Raw genomic sequence first — 22199 nt, 5'->3', positions numbered from 1 at the left:
TCATTTGTGGTTCACTGTGACGCTTGTGGCAGTAGCATTGGTGCAGTGCTAATGCAAGATCGCAGGGTAGTAGCCTATGAGAGCAGAATCTTGCAAGGGCCAGAGACGACCATGCAGGTCTATGAAAAAGAGTTAATGGCTGTGATTCATACGCTCTTAAGTTGGAAACACTATCTGCTAGGTGCTGATTTTGTTGTCCAAACGGATCATCAGACCTTGCGATACTTTTTGACACAGTAAAGCTATCGGAAAAGCATATGCGATGGGCAAACATTCTCTCCATGTTTCACTTCCAGATTGTGCATGTGGAAGGCAAGAAGAATGTTGTGGTTGATGCATTATCAAGAAAGCCACAAATTTCAGCTATGTCAATTCCTTATCATCATGAGCTTGATGACATGAAGGGACAGTATGCGAGTGACGAAGATTTTGCAAGGATCTTCGAACAGCTATACAGGAAGGACAACGTCATGAGCACTACCTCCTCAGAGATGGTTTTATGATGATGCATGGCAGACTCTGTGTCACTAGGCCATTGCGACATAAGGTCATGGTAGACAGTCATGTCCCACCGTATGCAGGGTATCGTGGTATAGATGCTACAGTGAAAGCGGTTGAGATATTCTTTTATTGGCCTACCTTGAGGAGAGATGTGGATGCCTTTGTGCGAGCATGAGTTATTTGCCGAAAGGTCCAAGTTTGACAGGCAAAAGGCACCAGGGCTGTTACAGCCATTGCCGATTCCAGATAAAGCATGGGAAAGAATAGCTATGGATTTTATCTTTGATCTCCCCATAACATAGACAAGAAATGATGGAATCTGGACCATAATTTGCAGATTCAGCAAACAAGTTGTCACGTGACACATCCAACCCTATGTGTCCGTGGACAAGCTACAACATGATCAGGGTACAATCATTCCAATCAGTCTAGAATAGGAAGTGATCTGGCACTTTTGTGAGTCTATTCGTAGACCGTGCATGCCCAGTCACTTAGTGTAGATGCATATCCTCTGGTTGCACACAGCATGATCATCGATATTCCCATCAGAATCCATTAGACTCAGTTAGGGGAATTTTCCAATGCATTTAGCCTATTTTCCCTATTTTTGACATTTTTCACTTATTAATTTAAGTGACTTCCCAACAAAAGTAGGTAGGGCAATTTTGCTAAGTTTGTATATAAGCAAACCCAAGTTAGCACTCAATGGCAGAAGAGGCAGCACGAGCACATGCTCAACAGGCACCTTCTCAGCAAGACCCCAAGGACTTCTAGAGTTTTTGCTCCACAGCAACTTGGCTAGCTTTTTTGGACAAGACCACCGCAGATCAGCCAGCATTTTGCCCTTGCAGATCCCTGGCGACAAGACCACAGGAGATCAACCTAGCGTTTTGCATTGCAAGGCCTCCGGAAGCAGCAGGAGACAGGAACCAGCCCTAGCGTTTTTGGTTTGCAGATCAACCTCAGCGTTTTTGGAGATCATCGCGACAGAATCAGCCATACCATCAGCGTTTTCAGTTTTCAGCAGTTAGACATCGCAGATCAAGTCCCGAACCTCGCAAATCTCACCTTCCTGCAGCAGTCCCTCGTCGCACGGTCAGTTTCCGCAAGGTTTATAGTTTCAGCCCGGAAAACGCAGGTTTCAGCATCTGCGTTTTCAGCGCGTCGTCGTCATCGACATCGTCATCGACATAGAGTCAGAATTCAGCAGACAGAAGATTAGCAGATTTCAGCCCATAGCGTTTTTGGACAGCGGTAGAAGATTGCAGATTTCAGCCCTTAGGTCGACTTCGTCATCACCGTCGTCATCGTCGACATAGCCTAGACTTGCATCAGTCTCATGCATTCCATTTGTACCAGATTGTGCAATCATAAGTAGACCACTCTCGCCGATGAGAGTGGGGCCTTCGGAGGAGGGTTTTACAACATCTCTAGTGTCGTATCTCTCTTCTCTCTCTATCTCTCAGTCTCATACGCTTGCACGCACAATGTCCATTCACTTTGTTTTTTATCATAGCATTCTCTCATTAAGAACAGAAGGCTCTCCCTTCCATAAGAACTAAAAGGAACCTTGAGCACAGTTCGGAGCACTCATCTTGAGCAAAGCGCAAACAATCATTCCGCTGCACCTAACATTGGTATCAAAGCTTTGGCAATGTTCTGTATCACTCAAGGAAAGAACCACAAGAATCACAAGAAATGTTTTTTTGCTTGTTGAAGTCGCACGAACCCAAGTTCGCTTGGGCGTGATGATTCCTAATCGTGTTTTTTGAAGAGTGACTGAAACCCCAAGAAAGAAGGGCTTGTCCAGCCTCCCCTTGTGTCTCTTTTCACTCATTGAGAGCGGACTATGCACTTAGCAGCCCCAATCGACGTGAGGTGGAAAAAGCAACCTTGGTGTGAGCGCAAGGCCGCTAAGGGGTGCGCCTGCAGAAAAGAGTAGAACTTGGGTGAAGAGAAGATCCTTCTCAAACACGGTTTGCAAGCGAAAGAAAACCTCAAGCATCTCAAGAACCCAAGAATCAAGACCCCCAAGAACCCAAGTTCCTCGTAAACTTAAGAACCCATGACCCCCAAGAACCCGAGTTCCTCATGAACTTAAGAACCCAAGACCCCAAGAACCCACAAGAACCCACGACTTTAGAATGGTCATCACTCGAAGCGGAATGGATACTTCGCTTGGAAGTGATGAGCATGAGAGAGGCGACGAAGAATTTTCCCCACCAAGAGGTTTTTCCGACCCTCCCCCTTTCCCATCTACGCCAAGGATTGCACTAACTCCTATGGAGGAGTTGAAGCAGTTGTTTAAGGAAAGACGGTTAGAACGCGAAGAAAGAAAAGCAGAAAGAAAGGCCTACGAAGAATGAAGGACAGCAATAGATCGTGAATACAAAGAAGAAATGGCAGCCATAGAGCGTCAGTACGACTTGGAAGAAAAAGAAAGTCAAGCCAAAGTTGATCACGAGAACAACGAAAGACAAGCAAAATCTGATCGCGAGAACAAAGCCCTCAAAGAATAGAGCGACCAACACAACAAAGAGTTATGGCGACTCTTTTCTCAAGTTCAGGCACAGATGCAAGAAATTTGGGGAAAGGAGACTCTCTCAGTCTCTTCTTCTCCAAAGCATGACACACAGGATTTGCATGATTGTGAGAAGCATGATGATTTGAATGATATTGATAAGCATGATGATGATTTGAATGACAATGCTTTGCATGATGATTTGCATGATGATGATTTGATTGACAATGATTTGCATGATAAAGACAAGCATGATGATTTGCATGATCAAGATGTGATTTCTCACAAGCATGATGATTTGCATGATCAAGATGTGATTTCTCACAAGCATGATGAGTTGCATGAAGAAGATGTGATTGTTCACAAGGATGATGTGTTAGTAACTTAGTGGATGCTTTTTCTAGCGAAGCTAACCTCGTTGTAGATTCAATCAATCACAAAGAACCGATCTTGGCTTTCGAGTCTAGGTCCAAAGAACCCCCTCAGGACGATTCAATCATTCAGGAAGAATCGATCTTGGCTCTCGAGCCTAGGTCCAAAGAACCCTCACAGGAAGTATTATGTGTTCGCATGATTGATACGCACGCATTGTTCGAATGTTTCATTCGCGATCATTTCCTGTATTTTAGTCAGTATCGTTATGTGATCCCTTTTCCTAGGCATGACATATTGTATGTTGAGCATGTTTCTCTCATGGATGAGCACGAATGTATGCGGATTTTCATGAAAAGCTAAAAAGTATGTATGTAAGGAAGTCACAATCCATGTCTCTTTCTTGGCATGACACAGTTTTCGAACGAGCACATGAAAGTATGAACACCAGGCATGGGCATTTCCGTTGTGAATTGCCACAGTTGATTGCTCTAGATCAAAAGAGAAAGATTCGATCTCATTGTTTGCATGTGTTTGATGAATGGGTTGTCACTCCGTCTCTATGTTCATCTACATTGCATACACAGTCTTTAGCGAAGACAAGATTTTTTCCATTCACTTTACATGGAATAGGTATGTTCATGGTTTTGTGTTGAAAGTGGTTTCAGGAATTTTCAGCCTCGGACATTCTTGAAGAAGATGGACCTACGTCCATAGACATACTTGAAGCATTGAAGGATCCACAGAAGACTTTGTATCGCTTTCGGCGCGGCCCAAGGAAGCAAGCGTTGCAGACCTTTATGAAGTTCAAGTACCGCACAACCCACACATGAGAGTGGGCCGGCGAAGAGTCCCTTCCAAGATTCCGGATGCTATTGGCGATCTCCCTCGACGACATACAGTTCGGTACCAGTACCTCACTTTGAAAAGGAGGGGATGTCACGTGACACATCCAACCCTATGTGTCCGTGGACAAGCTACAACATGATCAAGGTACAGTCATTCCAGTCAGTCTAGAATAGGAAGTGATCTGGCACTTTTGTGCGTCTATTCGTAGACCGTGCATGCCCAGTCACTTAGTGTAGATGCATATCCTCTGGTTGCACACAGCATGATCATCAGTATTCCCATCAGAATCCATTAGAATCAGTTAGGGGAATTTTCCAATGCATTTAGCCTATTTTCCATATTTTTGACATTTTTCACTTATTAATTTAAGTGACTTCCCAACAAAAGTAGGTAGGGCAATTTTACTAAGTTTGTATATAAGCAAACCCAAGTTAGCACTCAATGGCAGAAGAGGCAGCAGGAGCACATGCTCAACAGGCACCTTCTCAGCGGGACCCCAAGGACTTCTAGCGTTTTTGCTCCACAGCAACTTGGCTAGCGTTTTTGGACAAGACCACCGCAGATCAGCCAGCGTTTTGCCCTTGCAGATCCCTGGCGACAAGACCACAGCAGATCAGCCTAGCGTTTTGCATTGCAAGGCCTCCGGCAGTAGCAGAAGACAAGAACCAGCCCTAGCGTTTTTGGTTTGCAGATCAACCTCAGCGTTTTTGCAGATCATCGCGACAGAATCAGCCATACCATCAGCATTTTCAGTTTTCAGCAGTTAGACATCGCAGATCAAGTCCCGAACCTCGCAAATCTCACCTTCCCACAGCAGTTCCTCGCCGCACGGTCAATTTCCGCAAGGTTTACAGTTTCAGCCCGGAAAACGCAGGTTTCGGCATCTGTGTTTTCAGCGCGTCGTCGTCATCAACATCGTCATCGACATAGAGTCAGATTTCAGCAGACAACAGATTAGCAGATTTCAGCCCATAGCGTTTTTGGACAGCAGTAGAAAGATTGCAGATTTCAGCCCTTAGGTCGACTTCATCATCACCATCGTCATCGTCGACATAGGCGAGACTTGCATCAGTTTCATGCATTCCATTCGTACCAAATTGTGCAATCATAAGTAGACCACTCTTGCCGACGAGAGTGGGGCCTTCGGATTTACAACGTCTCTGGTGTCGTATCTCTCTTCTCTCTCTATCTCTCAGTCTCATACACTTGCACGCACAGTATCCATTCACTTTGTTTGTGATCATAGCATTCTCTAATTAAGACCGGAAGGCTCTCCCTTCCATAAGAACTAAAAGGAACCTTGAGCACAGTTCGGAGCACTCATCTTGAGCAAAGTGCAAACAATCATTCCGCTGCACCTAGCACAAGCTCATTTCATTCCTGTTAGGAAGAAGATAAAACTAGATCAGATGGCACGTCTCTTTATGTGCAATATTTTTAAGTACCATGGTATGCCACAATCGATTGTTAGTGACCGTGACCCACGGATGACAAGTCTATTCTGGAGAGGCATATTTGAGAATAATGGGCACTACGCTTAAGTTCTCATCGTCGTTGCATCCACAAACAGATGGGCAGTTAGAAGAGGCAAATTCTACTGTCTTGGATTTGCTTAAGTGCTATGTGTCAAAGCACAAGGCGAAGTGGGAGCAGTATCTGCCGTTGGTTGAGTATGCGTACAATAACACAGTGCATTCTTCAACAGGCAAAGCACATATTGAAATTGTCGAAGGTCATGTGAAAGTTCCTCCCATTTTGCATACCAAGGAAAAGATCTTTCAAGCAGATCAATATTCACAGAATATGGATGAAATGTACCAGAAGATAAAGCATACCCTTGAAAGGACATAGGCAAAGCAAAAGAAAGCTACTGATCTCCACCATCGTGAATTGCTGTTTTCACTTGGTGATTGGGTATTGCTGCGGTTTGAAAAGGCACGCTTAAAGAAGCGAAAAGGTAAAGAAAGTCTCTTTACAAAGCTTAGTATGCGCTATTATGGGCCTTTTCAAGTAACAGAGAAGATCAGCGACGTCAGTTATAGGTTAAATTTCCTGAGAACTAGAAGATTCACAATGCTTTTCACGTGAGTCTTCTCAGACCATTTATTGGTGATGTGCCAGAGGATATGCCAATTGAAGAGCAGCCAAAAGTTGAAGAGAAGCCAAAAGTTTTGGTCCCAGAACAGATCATGGCACACAAGGAAAGAAAAGTCAAAGGCAAGGTTACAAGGCGATATTTGGTGAAGTTCAAGAACTATCCACCTATGGATGCAACGTGGATGGAAGAGAGTGAACTGTTAGAGTCACCAAATGTATTGCAGCTCTACCTTGAAGCCTTTGGTTTACCACCTACGTATTCTCCAACTCAAGAAGAACAAAGGTCAAAAGGAAAGAGACCTCCGCCAGAGGGGGGTGATCCAGGAGCTAGCACTTCTCATGTATCTATGGATCTAGTGCAATAGAAGTGTGAATAAAAGTTATGGACTCTATTAAAGCCAGTGGCACAGTGTGAAAGCTATACACTATGTCAATGAAACGGTCTCACAGGTAGACCATACGTGAGTTAACAAGTGTTGAATACACAAGAGTGTTAACTATGAGCATGTATGTCTCGTACCATGTTAACCAGGTGTGTACACACGTAAAGGTTGACAGCCGTGATACGGTGTCCACGAAGTGCTGTACACACTAATGGATTGATATTCATGCAAACGAGGACGTTCGCGATTTCAAGAGGGGGGTATGTCACGAGTCTGTGGCAACTTTACTTGTTGATTTCTTTTTGGGGGAATTTTATTTGACTTGTTTTAAAGCACCCCTCTGGAAATGCCAGTGCCTGAGTTGCATGGTGTGAGGCGGACAGTGAGAGTCTAGGCCGGACGGTCAATGAGCACTAAAGTTGGACAAATGGACTAAGGACGGTGGGGCTACGAGTGTAAATCACCTGATAGTTGGCCGACATTGCATTTTTCGATGTGGTTCCAGTGGTGATTGATGGTCAGATGACCAGTGTGATTGCCATGGAAGCATCTCCTAAAATTTAGGAAACTGCTATTTTGGACCTGAAAATGTGTTCAGGTCATTACCTCCGGTATGACAAGGGGTTATTACTCTGCCGCAAAGTCAATTGGGCAACCGGTCGGGAGATTTTTAGGCGGCAACCCCGAAACGGGAAATGGCTTGTAAACGTGCCAAGTGACACATTTCTGTGCACTTTCCTCTTGCAAGAGAAGGTAGAGATGAATTTATCGCTGGGAGGCTCATTTTTGAAGTCTCTGTCACAGGTTAAGAGCTATGGAGTGTTTCCTTTCCCTCTTATGTTCAGTGCGGTGCCAGGAGTGATGCCTTGCACGCTACGCACTGCTCTCTCTCTCCCCTACGAGCAGTTATGTTATGCCTCTCAAGTGGGCTTCTCATTTGACCAATGTACAGTTGTGTGGGTTCATGCGCAATTGCCGAGGCAAGAGCCTCTTGCACAGGTACTGGATTAACTGGTGGCTAATCCCCCGTAGGTACAAGTGAATTCGGAGAGGTTTCACATGCGAAATCTCATCCGATTCAAAGGGCAAGCCCTAAACGGTCTCTAATACCCCCAGGAGGTTCGGGGACGCGAAGGGACCGTTGTATAGGTGATCTCGCGCATTTTTGGGGCAGAAAACAGAGAATTCAGCGTGCTACAGATTCTCGCCAGGTTTTGCAAAGTGACCGTATGCGTCGGGAAAGTCATTTATTGCGTGGGGATACTGACTATGAAGTGACCTGGTACAGTTATGTTGCCGAAATCGGGCTAGAACAGATGAAATTCAGCCCAGATTTCGGTATTTCTTTATTCTTTAACAGAGGGAATAAAAACCTGTGATTTCCTACAAGCTGCCCCGCACAATCTGCGCCACCCTTTGGGGCCTACAGGTGTCGCTGTCTGCTTGGGAGCATTCTAGCTTCCTGACCGTGCTTTTGTTTTGTAGTGTAACCTTTTCTCAGTTATAGGTTCCTTTTAAGTCATTGCTTTGTGTCGTATAGTCAAGTGTTAAAGAATCGGGTGAAAGCTAACGTCTACCACCCCACAAGCCGGTTTCAGCTTCCAACGGATTATCAACGATATCAAGATGGGCTTACTTAGTGGCACATACATCCGACCCTAGTCGAGTACTTGGTCATGAATGCTGCGACGCTAGACAAGTTCCCCCTCGCGAGCCATGCCCTACATTTAAGTATACCTAGATGAATCCAGGATAAGCCAGATTCACCCTTAAAGGAAAGTGCACGGTATAGACCCATGACAGTCACCCACAAGACAATATACCCATGCATAGTATTGACTAAATACCACGACATCCCCACTAACATCGTCAATGCCCAATAGTGGGTGTAGAACTAGGTACTAACATATGCTCCCAAACACCAACACACACCACACGCACACGCACACGCACAAGAGCATACATCAACACAAAGTTCACCGTACTAAGTTTCTGTCATGACTCCGGAGATCAAGGGCAGACTCAGCCATAATGAAGCCTAGCACTAAAAGAAGCATTTAATCGAAAAAATTAGCACAAAACTGAGGTAGTTGATAGGGCATACTCACCACAAAAGTTAGAAAGAATTAGCACAATATCAATTGGTCGTAACTCGGACGAAAACTTCACAATGTGAAGTCTGCATATCCGTTATACGACTAAAAAATATACCTAGATGAATCCAGGATAAGCCCAGATTCACCCTTAAAGGAAAGTGCAAGGTATAGACCCATGGTAGTCACCCACAAGACAATACAACCATTACCTCCATCATGTGTCACATGACACATCCAACCCTATGTGTCCGTGGACAAGCTACAGCACGACAAGGGTTCAGTCAGTCCAGTCAGTCTAGATTTAGAAGTGATCTAGCACTTTTGTGAGTCTGTTCGCAGACCGTGCATGCCCAAACACTTAGTGTAGATGCATATCCTCTGGTCGCACACAGCATGATCATAAGCATTCCCATCAGAATCCTTCAGGGGAATCTTCCAGTGCATTTAGCCTATTTTCCCTATTTTTGACATTTTTCACTTATTATTTTTAAGTGACTTTTGTTGGAAAGTAGGTAGGGCAAATTGAGTAAGTTTGTATATAAGCAAACCTAGGCTAGCACTAATTGGCAGAAGAGGCAGCAGGAGCACCAACGCTCAACAGGCAACTTCTCGGGAAGAACCTCCCTTGGTGGCGTTTTTCCTCCAAGCAAGACATCCATCCCCTAGCGTTTTCATCAGCAAGCATCTGTCGCCTAAAGACATCAGCCCTTGGCGTTTTTCCCTCCAAGCAAGCATCGCCAAGATCCCCAATCTTCTAGCGTCTTCATCAGCAAGAGTCTTATCGCCAGGACAACCTCAGCCTAGCGTTTTCCAGAAGCCCAGATCGCCCCATTTGCATGGTTGTTAGGTGCAGCGGAATGAATGTTGTATTTCTCAAGATTAGTGATCTTTATTGCTCAAGGTTCCTTTTAGTTCTTAGGGAAAGAGAGAGCTTTCCGTCTTATGGAGAGTGCTATGATCACGAACAAAGTGAGTGGATATTGTGCGTGCAGGTGAATGAGACTGAGAGAAGGAGAGAGAAGAGATACGACACCCGAGAGGTTGTAAAACCCTCCTCCGAAGGCCCACTCGTCGACGAGAGTGGTCTACTTTGATCGCACAAAGGTGTACAATCCGAATGCAATGGACAGATGCAAGTTGGACTACGGTGATGACGACGACGGTGATGACGACAACGACTTGATGGCTGAAATCTGGGATCTTCTAATCGCTGAATTCGGGGACTGTTTGGTGGCTGAAAATGACTGTTTTGGCTGCGTTTTCTTGGGCTAAAGTTGGGGGGACTTCTGCAACCGGTCTTGGGCTGATTTGCTACTGTTCATGTGCTGAAAACTGCGTCTTTCAAAAGGCTGAAATTCTGCTGCAAAAACGCTACCAAAAGCTGAGATCTGCTGGCGTTTTTGAGGCTCAAACAAACGCTGAATCTGCAAGTATCCTAGTTAGTGTTGGGACTGAAAACGCTAGAAAAGCTGAGGTCTAGGCTGGCGTTTTTATGGCTGAAAACGCTGGGCTGGTCATGCACAAAAACGCTAATGGGCTGAGGTGCTGCTGATGTCAAAACGCTGATCTGAGATGCTTGAGGGCGATGGTTTGCTGTAGGGGAGAAACACCAAGGAGATGAGTAGATGGCGATGCTGATGCTTGGAAACGCCAAGGGATGGGGAAGTATGGCGAGGCTACGAGCTGAGGGGGGTACTGCTGAGAAGTTGCCCGTTGAGCGGGAAGCTCCTGCTGCCTCTTCTGCCAGAAAGTGCTAACTTGGGTTTCCTTATATATTAACTTAGCAAAATTGCCCTACCTACTTTTCTTGGAAAGTCACTTAAAAATAATAAGTGAAAATACCAATAAACAGGAAAATAGGCTAAATGCACTCGAAAATTCCCCTAACTGATGCTAATGGATTCTAATGGGAATTTCAATGATCATGCTATGTGCAACCGGAGGATATGCATCTATGCTAAGTGACTGGGCATGCACGGTCTACGAATAGACTCACAAAAGTGCCAGATCACTGCTAATCTAGACTTGACTGAACTGACTGAACCCTGCTGTGGTGTAGCTTGTCCACGGACACATAGGGTTGGGATGTGTCACGTGACAATGGCGTTTTTCAGCAGATAAAGAACCAGCAGATTTCAGCCTTTGACCACCTTAAGGCCAGCAAATTTCAGCCCGCAAGAACTAGCCCACAATAGCGTTTTTGGTTCCAGAGATTTTCAGCCATTAGCGTTTTTGGGACAGCAGCACATCAGCCTCAGATTTCAGCCAGTATCGTTTTTGGACAGCAGATAGATTGCATCAGTTTCAGCCCCTTGAGTGGGTCTCGTCATCCCCGTCGTCGACATTGACCTAGCCTAGACTTGCATCAGTCACATGCATCCACTTTGTACCAGTTTGTGCAATCAATAGTAGACCACACTCGCCGACGAGAGTGGGGCCTTCGGAGGAGGGTTTTACAACGTCTCTGGTGTCGTATTTCTCTTCTCTCTCTATCTCTCAGTCTCATACACTTTCATTCACAATGTCCATTCACTTTGTTTGTGTCCATTGCACTCTCTCACTAAAGGAACGGAATGCTCTCCCTTCCGTAAGTAAAAGGAACCTTGAGCACAGTTCGGAGCACTCATCTTAGCGAAGTTCAACATTCATTCTGCTGCACCTTACATTGGTATCAGAGCTTTGGCAGTGTTCTGTATCACTCAAGGAAAGAACCACAGAAATTTTTTTTGCTTGTTGAGGTCGCACGAACCCAAGTTCACTTGGGCGTGTCGATTCCTAATCGTGTTTCTAAAGAGTGACAGGAAACCCAAGAAAGAAGGGCTTGTCCAGCCTCCCCTTGTGCCTCTTTTCACTCATTGACAGCGGACGGTGCACTTAGCGGCCGGCCAATCGACGTGAGGTGGGAAAAAGCAACCTTGGTGTGAGCGCAAGGCCGCCAAGGGGTGCGCCCATAGAAAAGAGCAGAACTCGGGTGAAGAGAAGATCCTTCTCTAACACAGATTGCAAGCGAAAGAAGAACCGCAAGAACCTCAAGAACTCGGGAACCCAAGAACCCAAGACCCTCAAGAACCCAAGTTCCTTGTGAACTTAAGAACCCAAGACCACAAGAACCCACAAGAACCCGCCACTTCAGTGGATGGTCATCACTCGAAGCGCAATGGATACTTCGCTTGGAGGTGATGAGCATGAGAGAGGCGACGAAGAATTTTCCCCACCAAGAGGTTTTCCGACCCTTCCCCTTCCCCATCTACGTCAAGGATTGCACTGAACTCCTATGAGGCTTTCGACAAGATGATGATGGACATGAAGTTAGAATGAGAAGAACGAAAAGCAGAAAGAAAGGCCTACAAAGAACAAAGGGCAGCCATAGATCGTGAATCGAAGAAGGAATGGCAGCCATAAGGCGTGAAGCACGATTGGAAGCCAAAGAAAGACCAGCTGAATTTGATCGCGAGAACAAAGCAAGAAAAGAGAAGAGCGACCAACACATTAGAGAGTTCTTGCGACTCTTTTCAATTGTGCAAGCATCGTTTGAACAGAATCAAGAACAGGAGACTATTTCAGTTTCTTCTCCAAAGCATGACACACATGATTTGCATGATGATAAGCATGATGAATTGAATGATAATGATGAGCATGATGATTTGAATGCCAATGATTTGCATGATGATTTGGATGACAATTACAAGCATAATGATTTGCATGATAAAGATGTGATTTTTCACGAGCATGATGATTTGCATGATCAAGATATGATTTCTCACAAGCATGATGAGTTAGTTGATGCTTTTTCTAGCGAAGCTAACCTCGTTGCAGATTCGATCATTCACGAAGGATCGATCTTGGCTCTCGAGCCTAGGTCCAGAGAACACTTTCAGGAAGTATTATGTGTTCGCATGATTAGTACGCATGCATTGTTTGAGTGTTTCATTCGTGATCGTTTCTTGTATTTTCGTCAGCATCTTTATGTGATCCCTTTTCCTAGGCATGACATATTGTACATTGAGCACGTTTCACTCATAAATGAGCACAAATGTATGCGGACTTTTCATGAAAAGCTGAAAAGTATGCATTCACGGAAGTCACATTCCATGTCTCTTCCTTGGCACGACACAGTTGTAGAAAGAGCAAATGAAAGTATGAGCACCAAGCATGGGTATTTCCGTTGTGAATTGCCACAGTTGATTGCTTTAGATCAGAAGAGAAAGATTCGATCTCATTGTTTGCGTGTGTGTGGTAAACGGTTTGGCACTCCGTCGCTTTGTTCATCTACATTGCATGCACAGTCTTTGAGGAAGACAAGATTTTTTCCACTCACTTTACATGGAATGGGTATGTTCATGTTTTTGTGTTGGAAGTGGTTTCAGGAATTTTTAACCATGGAGATTCTTGAAGACGGAAGAAGCGTGACTCTAGACGAAGTTGAAGCATCGAAGGAGCCACAGGAGACTTTGTGTCGCTTTCGGCGTGGCCCAAAGAAGCAAGCGTTGCAGACCTTTATGAAGTTCAAGTACCGCACGACCCACACATTCGAGTGGACCGGTGAAGAGTCCCTTCCAGGATTCCGGATGCTATTGGCGATCTCCCTCGACGCCATACAGTTTGGTACCAGTACCTCACTTTGAAAAGGAGGGGATGTCATGTGACACATCCAACCCTATGTGTCCGTGGATAAGCTACAGTACGACAAGGGTTCACAGTACGACAAGAGTTCATAGTACGACAAGGGTTCAGTCAGTCCAGTCAGTCTAGATTTAGAAGTGATCTAGCACTTTTGTGAGTCTGTTCGCAGACCGTGCATGCCCAGACACTTAGTGTAGATGCATATCCTCTCGTTGCACACAGCATGATCATAAGCATTCCCATAAGAATCCATCAGAATCCTTCAGGGGAATCTTCCAGTGCATTTAGCCTATTTTCCCTATTTTTGACATTTTTCACTTATTATTTTTAAGTGACTTTTGTTGGAAAGTAGATAGGGCAAATTGAGTAAGTTTGTATATAAGCAAACCTAGGCTAGCACTAGTTGGCAGAAGAGGCAATAGGAGCACCAACGCTCAACAGGCAACTTCTCATCAAGAACCTCCCTTGGTGGCGTTTTTCCTCCAAGCAAGACATCTATCCCCTACCGTTTTCATCAGCAAGCATCTATCGCCTGAAGACATCAGCCCTTGGCGTTTTTCCCTCCAAGCAAGCATCGCCAAGATCTCCCATCTTCTAGCGTTTTCATCAGCAAGAGTCTCATCGCCAGGACAACTCAGCAGCGTTTCCCAGAAGCCCATATCGCCCCATTTGCATGGCGTTTTTCAGCAGATAAAGAACCAGCAGATTTCAGCCTTTGACCACCTTAAGACCAGTTGATTTCAGCCTGCAAGAACTAGCCCACAGTAGCGTTTTTGGTTCCAGAGATTTTCAGCCATTAGCGTTTTTGGAACAGCAACAGATCAGCCTCAGATTTCAGCCAGTAGCGTTTTTGGACAGCAGATAGATTGCATCAGTTTCAGCCCCTAGAGTCGGTCTAGTCAGCCCCGTCGTCGACATCGACCTAGCCTAGACTTGCATCAGTCACATGCATCCACTTTGTACCAGTTTGTGCAATCATTAGTAGACCACTCTCGCCGACGAGAGTGGGGCCTTCGGAGGAGGGTTTTACAACGTCTCTGGTGTCGTATTTCTCCTCTCTCTCTATCTCTCAGTCTCATACACTTTCATTCACAGTGTCCATTCACTTTGTCTGTGTCCATTGCACTCTCTCACTAAAGGAACGGAAGGCTCTCCCTTCGTAAGTAAAGGAACCTTGAGCACAGTTCGGAGCACTCATCTTGAGCAAAGTTCAACATTCATTCCACTGCACCTTACATCATGCATAATATTGACTAAATACCACGACATCCCCACTAACGTCGTCATTGCCCAATAGTGGGTGTAGAACTAGATACTAACTTATGCTCCCAAACACAACACACACCACACGCACACACACAAGAGCATACATCAACACGAAGTTCACCGTACTGAGTTTCTGTCATGACTTCGGAGATCAAGGGCAGACTCGGCCATAATGAAGCCTAGCACTAAAAGAAGCATTAAATCGAAAAAATCAGCACAAAAATGAGGTAGTTGATAGGGCATATGCACCACAAAAGATAGAAAGAATTAGCACAATATCAACTGGTCGTAACTCGGACAAAAACTTCACAATGTGAAGTCTTTTTTATGTGATGGTGGTAAAGTCGAAGATTTATTGATCCTTTCCTTGAGCAAGAGGATCCTTCAGAGGTCTAAGAGGCAACAACTTTCTCAACCTCCCCTTGTCAACCGGAAGCCTTAATACCCGTTGAGAAAGCTGAAGATTCAAACGATTCCAGTTCTTATGTGACAACCAACAAGCACGTAACCCTTCTTTGGCCGTGATTCAGGCAGGAAAATTCGCCTCGTCACCGCCCTTGCAGAATACAGTCTTTGTCTCTAAACAGATATCAAAGCTATGGTGAATGATAATTCTTCAAACTTGAAGATACCAGTTCTTACCTTCAAAGATACAAAGAATAAAACAGATACAAAATCTTGCAGCACGATTTCAGACGCTGTAACTGAATCTTTGGACACAACTTGTTCCACAGATAAACCTTTACAGATGGATATACCTCCAAACACTACTTTGTCTCAGTCTACAACATCCCTTCAAGAGGATTTTACTGTTCCAGACAAACCAATGGAATACCTTACAGATTTCCAACAAGTGATCATCATCCAACAAGTCAGTTTACCAATAGTTTCACTCGAAGCAAATAAAGATTCAATCTTTTCTTGGACAAAGCTCGACGTTGCATATGAATTTGATAAAAGCACTAATCAAGTTGCAGATGTGATACTCATATTTTTAACAAAGATGAGACAAGTTGAAGATATGATCAGTTTTCAGTTTGACAAAATAGTTATGGTCAATAACAATGTCATGACGTGGGACTTAACAGAAAGAGCTTTGGATACAGAAGCACTACAACAATACATTTCCTTCTCCGGAGTTTCTACAACTATCCTGGGTTTTATTTTAAATGGGAGGGAACCTCATGATTGTGACTATGTTAACAGTATTACATCTACTCCTAGTTGCAGATATGCGAAGTGCCATGCCAACGAGGACCCCTACGTTTGGATGGTCACACCCCTTTGCCCAAAAGACGTGTCTCTTCACCAAAAGCCACACTCCTTCGACGACTCATTACACCCCTTCGCTCTACCGGTGCGACTCTTCGCCCAATGGTTGCAGCTCTTCGTCGAGAGGATGTCTTTACGTCTAAAGTCGTGCCATGAGACGTGTCTTGTCATTCGTGTCTCTTCGTCTCCTATATAAGGAGCCTATTGTACTCAGTTTTCAAGCATTCAATCGATCAATCAACACAGAATCTTTTGAGTCTTGTTTTTTAGTACAATTCAAGTTTCTTAAGTCTTAATCATGAGTTTAAGTAATTAATGAAGGATTAGCAATTAGAATCCTTACAGAATGCTCTAGTTAAAAAAGACATGCTCAAACAGATAAATATCAATCATTTTTTGGATTCTTTGAAGAGACATGGTGTGAGAGATCCTTCAAATTGAATTGAAGGATCCCCATGCAAGTTTAGACACTAGTAAATAAAAGTGCAAGGGGCCGACTTACAAAAATTCAGGTATACTACTACCCAGGTATACTACTACCCTGTTAATGGAGAGAAGACGATTCACACGTGCACCCTTACAAATTGTAAGTTCGATCATCAATGGTGTCAAAACATTTTCTATCTATTTACTCCGTGAGACACTATTGTAAAACATGTGACCCTTTCTCAAGGAATTCTAAAAAGGTTCGTAGATTTGGGTGGAGAAGATGATACCCCATGGATCTTTCCTAACAAATTGGCTTACTATCAAAACATGTGAATAGTATGTTCGAATGATAATCGCTTGTACGTGACTAAGGGGGGCCAACCTCATGGCCTAAGTATTTCCCCATAGTAGATGGCGTACCCGTAGGTACTTTGAGGGAAATGCAAAGCATGAAATGGATCACATCATTGCAAGTCTTCTGAGAGGCATGAGCTACTTGAATAACCTACAATAGTTGCTTGTTGTATGGACATTGTCACAATTAGCAAGGAGCTCAAATACCAAAACCCCTACTCGATGGGATGCGAGATAAATGCCAAGAATACATTGAAGCATGGCATTACGTAAAAATCAATCAAGTCATACTACTTGGCCTAAGCAAAGGGCAAGAGAAACAAATATGGAATACCTGCGTAAGGATGCCCACAAAGAAAAACACGAATACTGGTGGGCTTGACCTTTTGAAAACTTTTCAGAACCCACTTCGCCCCATGTTTCTTGCTTTTCTGCAATAGCTCCTCAAGTTCCCTCTGCTTAGATGTGTTAAGATCAAAGTCAGAAAACCGCAACATGACATTTTGTAATGTGCCACGGTTGCTCTTGAGAAATTGAAACAATTCCTCGCACACCTCCGGAGCGAAATGCGACCCTGGACTCGCAGAAATCCCCAGGCTACGCAGAGTGCTATTCGTTTGCAGAGCTGTCAGGAAGTGGACAAGGCAATGAGTGTTGGTGGTGGAGGGATGAAGACCAGAAAGTGCCAGATCTTGGAGGGAGGGGCTATCGGATGCAAGGATATGGGCATCATGAACGGTGAGAGGCCATCGCCTCAGCCGCAGGCATCTGGTGGCAGAGTGGCCGGGAGCGCATAGGGCTTGAAAAGCAGAGTATGACACAACTGTATTTCCACTAGTATTGCCATCACTCAAACTTGATGGTGCCCATTCATCATCAGCTACACACATGTCCAGACCGGAGTCCGTAGTGTCTGTGAATAGAAGAAGCATTTCAACAGACTTGTTTGCGAGAGCTGCCTCCACCAAAGAATTGACATGGCGAAGCAATCGATACATCAGCACTTTGCTGGTTTCATCAGATGTGAGTGGAAACCCTAACTCTATTACATTGAAATGGTAAGTCTTTACCAGGCTGCAGAACTTATACCACAGCTCATGCTGCTCCAGCTGGTTAAGGAGATCGGTAGCTGTCGTCCACCACAATTGCAAGCACAAGCGTTTGAACCCCGGACAGTCGAAAGCTTGCAAAAAATCGCTGCTTCTGCAGGACCCCATGACATGTAGAATATGAGCCTCGCCCATCCGCTGGTACAGCACTACTGGCCGTTGCTGATCAGCCATTGATTCGGCAGTGAAAGCAATTGTTAGAACTAACGACCACTCATCATCCGAATGGCTGATATTAGCAGCCTTGACAGCAAGAATTCGTTCAAGCAGGGTACTCTCAGAAGCTTCCATCTGCGCTGTGTGTGTGTGTGTGTGTGTGTGTGTGTGTGTGTGTGAGAGAGAGAGAGAGAGAGAGAGAGAGAGCAGAGGGAAGGAAAAAGTTTTTGACGTCGCACGAGAGAGAGAGAGAGAGAGAGAGAGAGAGAGAAAACTTCAGTTTTGACTTTGACGATTCTGATCCCACATTGTCAATTTCACAATAATGCAACCAAAGTCAAAGGGGTTTCTCTTATGCTAAATGCTAAAGTATCCATATAAGTGAAGGTCTTTCAATTCTAGTTGTTGTTTTGCCACGGCCACGATTTTGCAAGCACGTCTAATTAGCCAGAATCTGTTCAGATGCTCTTGAGATTTTTGAGGAGAAAACAGGGAGGGAGGACACGTGTGGAGAAAAGAGAGAGAGAGAGAAGATCTGTTTTTGGTGCGTCGACAGCGAATGCGAGGGAGGACATTTTTTTGGGTCGTCTGTGTCTCCGTCGGCTGCGCACAAAGGGGTGCTCTGTCGATCGTGCAGATGGAAAGGCAAACCTGGCAGGCCTGGTGAATGCAAGGCGGCACAGAGGTAGCAGGAGAGGCATTTGATTTTTCTCTCTCTCTCTCTCTCCCTATTGCACACTTCGAGCCCTCGATCGCCCTTTGGTGATCGCGCTAAGCCCACCTCCTTGCTGGCCAGCTCTGTTAGTGGGAGGCTTCTCTCTCTCTCTCTCTCTCTCTCTCTCTCTCTCTCTCTCTCTCTCTGCCGCCTTGATTGCGGGCAGCAGGCACAGGGGCTTGCGCAAAGATGCAGTGGAGGTGGGGGCATCACATCTACGCAGTGGGAGATTGGATATGGGGGCAGGGGCCAAGGTCGCCATGGCAGTGGATGGAGGGGAATCCTCTGTCGACTGCGAGCGGCGAGCACGTCACTGCGCATGAACCAGGGAGAATTCAAAATCTTAGCGCCAAACGGAATCTCATTGATTAATTAATTAATGAAAGAGTGATCGACCCAATAGTATGTTATCCAAAGAGGGCGAGAGAGAATTTGTATTAGAAGGCGGACAAAATTACATTTTTCTGCTTTATACTATGATAGCATCTCCGACTTACCAGTGGCTTTTTACAAAAAAGTGGATGCATACAAGACCTTACATAGATTCTTATCTAAATCAGGATTACACTTTTCTTAAAGCTTCAGGGATTGCCACCCAAACTGCTACCCCCTGGGAAAGCACTAATGACTTCTTGCAAGTGGATAATAAGTCTTATCCCATTTTCGAATTGTCTCTTCAGCTTCTCTCCATCAGCTTTGCATTCATCAATCATTCTTTGCAGATGCGAATAAGAGCCCTCTAGTAGAACCTCCTGCTATTAATTTATATTGGCACTATTGTAGAAGCTCATGCAGTCCATTAGCACTTTGTAATTTGCTTAGTAGATTCTGCATTGTTCCAATTTGAGATGATTGACCTACACAGAAAAATGTGAAAAAAGTTGTAGAAGCTCGTGCAGTCCATTAGCACTTTGTAATTTGCTTGGTAGATTCTGCATTGTTCCAATCTGAGTTGATTGACCCTGCACAGAAAAATGTGAAAAAAGTACTCTCAGACTTTTACTCTGGTAAGCCTCATCAAACAAACAACTGTTCCATTCTTTCCAAATGATACAGAAAAATTCTCCCCTGCTCCTATTCCATACTACTGAGAAGAGAGTAACCCAGTCTTCAATTAGCACTTGTTTCCAGCTGGGGATGAACCTTAAACCACTAATAAGAGGGGCCAAAATATCTTTGTTAGCAGGACAATTAATGAAAAGGTGAGGTATGTCTTCTTCAGGTTACATCACTTACAATTCCCTGCCCCCATGCCTGCAACCCCCATTCTATGTCATGTCCAAACAGCTTTGTGCATGATCAACCATAACAAGACAGAGTGTTTGGCAGGGGTATCCGAGTGCCACAGAGTTTGGAACTTAAAGTTCCACTGCCTTCTATCCATAGATACACGCCACTTTCTGTTTAGAGTGACATGTAACTGTTCTTGCAGAGCTGGGGGGCGGTTTGGGGGATTAGAAAGAGCACCACCTCCTGACAAGTATAGTGCCTTAGGTGACGGGCCTGGCTATTTGGAGAGTGTCCACTCCATCTCTTCTGGAAACATGGTTGTTCTTGAGTTGATAAGGGTAAGCTCCTAGGGTTGAAGCTGGAATCTGTAGAGTAGTTCCATGTTGGTCATCCACCTATATCCTGTTTTGTGCCACACATCCCTCCAGGTGATGATGCCCTTCCTATGTAACATTTTAGCTGTCCTTATTTATCTCTGATTGAAAGGGGGAACTGGGGGGAAAGACCACCACATAGACCTGGCTACACTGAGCTGCAAGCTATTTTGACTCCCAATTTATTCTTAGTAGTTTTCTGTATCTATTCCAGGCATTCCAAAGTGATTTGAGTAGGTATGAGCCCTTTGCTACCACTTCAAAGGTCCCAAAGAAAATAGTGATCCAGGGTAGGTTTTTGACTCCCTGTATTCCTCAGATTTGAAACCTGTTTAGGTCTCGAAATAGAAGTGAGGCCCATTCTTCCTCAGGTTGTTCAAGGGCTCTGAGAATGAGCTTTACTGCCAGCTTGTCAGCCCATAGATTTATGTTGGTGAGACCCAGGCCCCCTTTCTCTTTAGGAAGACAACAAACTTCCCATTTAAATTTGGCCAATCCTTTCTTAAGAGGGTCTCCTGACCATAGAAAGTTCTTGCATATTCTAGTTATGGCTTTTAGCTGGGAATTCGAGGGCCTCGAACAGGAGAGGAAGAAAAGTACATAGCATGAAATGTAGTGTTTGATGACTACATTCCTACCTGCCAAGTTAGCTTGAAACCCTAGCCATTTGTTCAGTTTAGAGTAGAATTTGTCCATAACCCATTGCCACCTTTGTGCCATAGATACCCTGCCAAATGGTATTCCAAATAGTCTGAAGATAGTGCCATCCTAGATAATGGATCACCCCTGCTCATCCACCCAACTTGGCAGAGGGGAACGAGATGCTCTAATGCTTGTTTTGGAATGATTGATCCGGGAGCCGAATGCTGTACAGAACACATTGAGGCACTCCCAAAAGGCTTTTAGGGAATTGTCATCATTCTGTAGAAGCCCATTTGTGTCATCAGTGAATTGGGAGAGACATTGTTGCCTCCCGTCTGGTAGCTTGATACCTTGGAGGCTCCCTTGTTGTATCTTATCTTTCACCAGCCAGTTCAAAGAATCAGCTGAAGGGCAAAGAGAAGAGGTGCTAGAGAGCATCCCTGTCTAACAGATGTGTTGTGTGAGAATGAATCCGACAAACCATTGTTTAGTGCTACTCTGGCTTGGGCATTTCCCAAGACATTTTGAACATACCTTACTATCCTAGGGCCAAACCCCATCATGACTAGACACTCTAGAATGAAAGACCATCTAGCTTGTCTCATAGGCTTTGTCAAAGTCAACCTTAACGAAGACAAAGTCTTGATTGGATTCCTCCGCATGCTCTATCTCTTCCCACATGGCTATGACTACTTCCATTATCCTCCGACCTTAGATGAATCCTTTTGTTCAGTGCACAACCACTCGGAGAGGATTAGGGCAATCCTGAGAGCTATGGCCTTAGCAAAGATTTTGTATGCAAAGGTTCCAGTTGGAGAGTATCTCCTTTGGGCATTCTTTGTGAAGCAATGTGATGATGCATGTGTTAAGCTGTATTGGGAGGGCCCCATGTTTAACAGATTCTTCCCAAACTATGCGTAGGATTGGTGCAACAACATCTCTGAAAGTTTGAAAAAACTCGGCTAGGAGGCCATCTATGCCCGGGGTCTTCTTTGGTTTAAGAGCATCTATGGCCCTTTTTATTTTCCCTATTGAGAGCTCCGAATCGATTTGTGCACTCAAGTGGGGTGGGACCACTCTCTTCCTGCAATTCCTTATGATTCCCCTTGCGAGAGTAAGAGACTCATCTTGGCTTTTGGGTGGACTGAATAATTGGGCGAAGTGCTCCCTGGCTAGCTCTAGGTTAGATTTTTCTGAAGTGGCTTTTCCT

The 22199-nt window shown here is 44.7% G+C and overlaps 1 protein-coding gene and 1 long non-coding RNA gene across 3 annotated transcripts in view; both read right to left on the bottom strand.

Annotated features, from left to right (window-relative positions):
* LOC147457622 (protein TORNADO 1-like) overlaps positions 1 to 18244 on the bottom strand; it is a 68249-nt gene extending 50005 nt beyond the window's left edge. Inside the window, exons 1-2 of one of the 2 annotated variants that reach the window (XM_086512493.1) lie at positions 17318 to 18244; positions 17098 to 17218 (exon numbers count right to left, since the gene is read on the bottom strand). In XM_086512493.1, the coding sequence (XP_086368619.1) occupies positions 17098 to 17218; positions 17318 to 18163 (967 nt within the window). In that variant the 5' untranslated portion in view covers positions 18164 to 18244. Of the gene's footprint in view, positions 1 to 17097 lie in introns of both variants that reach the window. The other variant, XM_086512492.1, reaches the window with a different exon arrangement.
* A 904-nt stretch (positions 18245 to 19148) lies between these two features.
* LOC147457621 (uncharacterized) overlaps positions 19149 to 22199 on the bottom strand; it is a 42638-nt gene continuing 39587 nt past the window's right edge. The window contains exon 2 of the long non-coding RNA XR_015188114.1: positions 19149 to 19705. This is a non-coding gene — a long non-coding RNA (uncharacterized LOC147457621). The remainder of the gene's footprint in view (positions 19706 to 22199) is intronic.

The sequence above is a fragment of the Adiantum capillus-veneris genome, chromosome 5 (assembly GCF_014529385.1).
Source record: "Adiantum capillus-veneris isolate H3 chromosome 5, ASM1452938v2, whole genome shotgun sequence".
In the NCBI taxonomy this organism is placed as follows: domain Eukaryota; kingdom Viridiplantae; phylum Streptophyta; class Polypodiopsida; order Polypodiales; family Pteridaceae; genus Adiantum; species Adiantum capillus-veneris.
The sequence above is the reverse complement of the archived record's forward strand: the minus strand, read 5'-3'. Positions and strand labels throughout refer to the sequence as shown.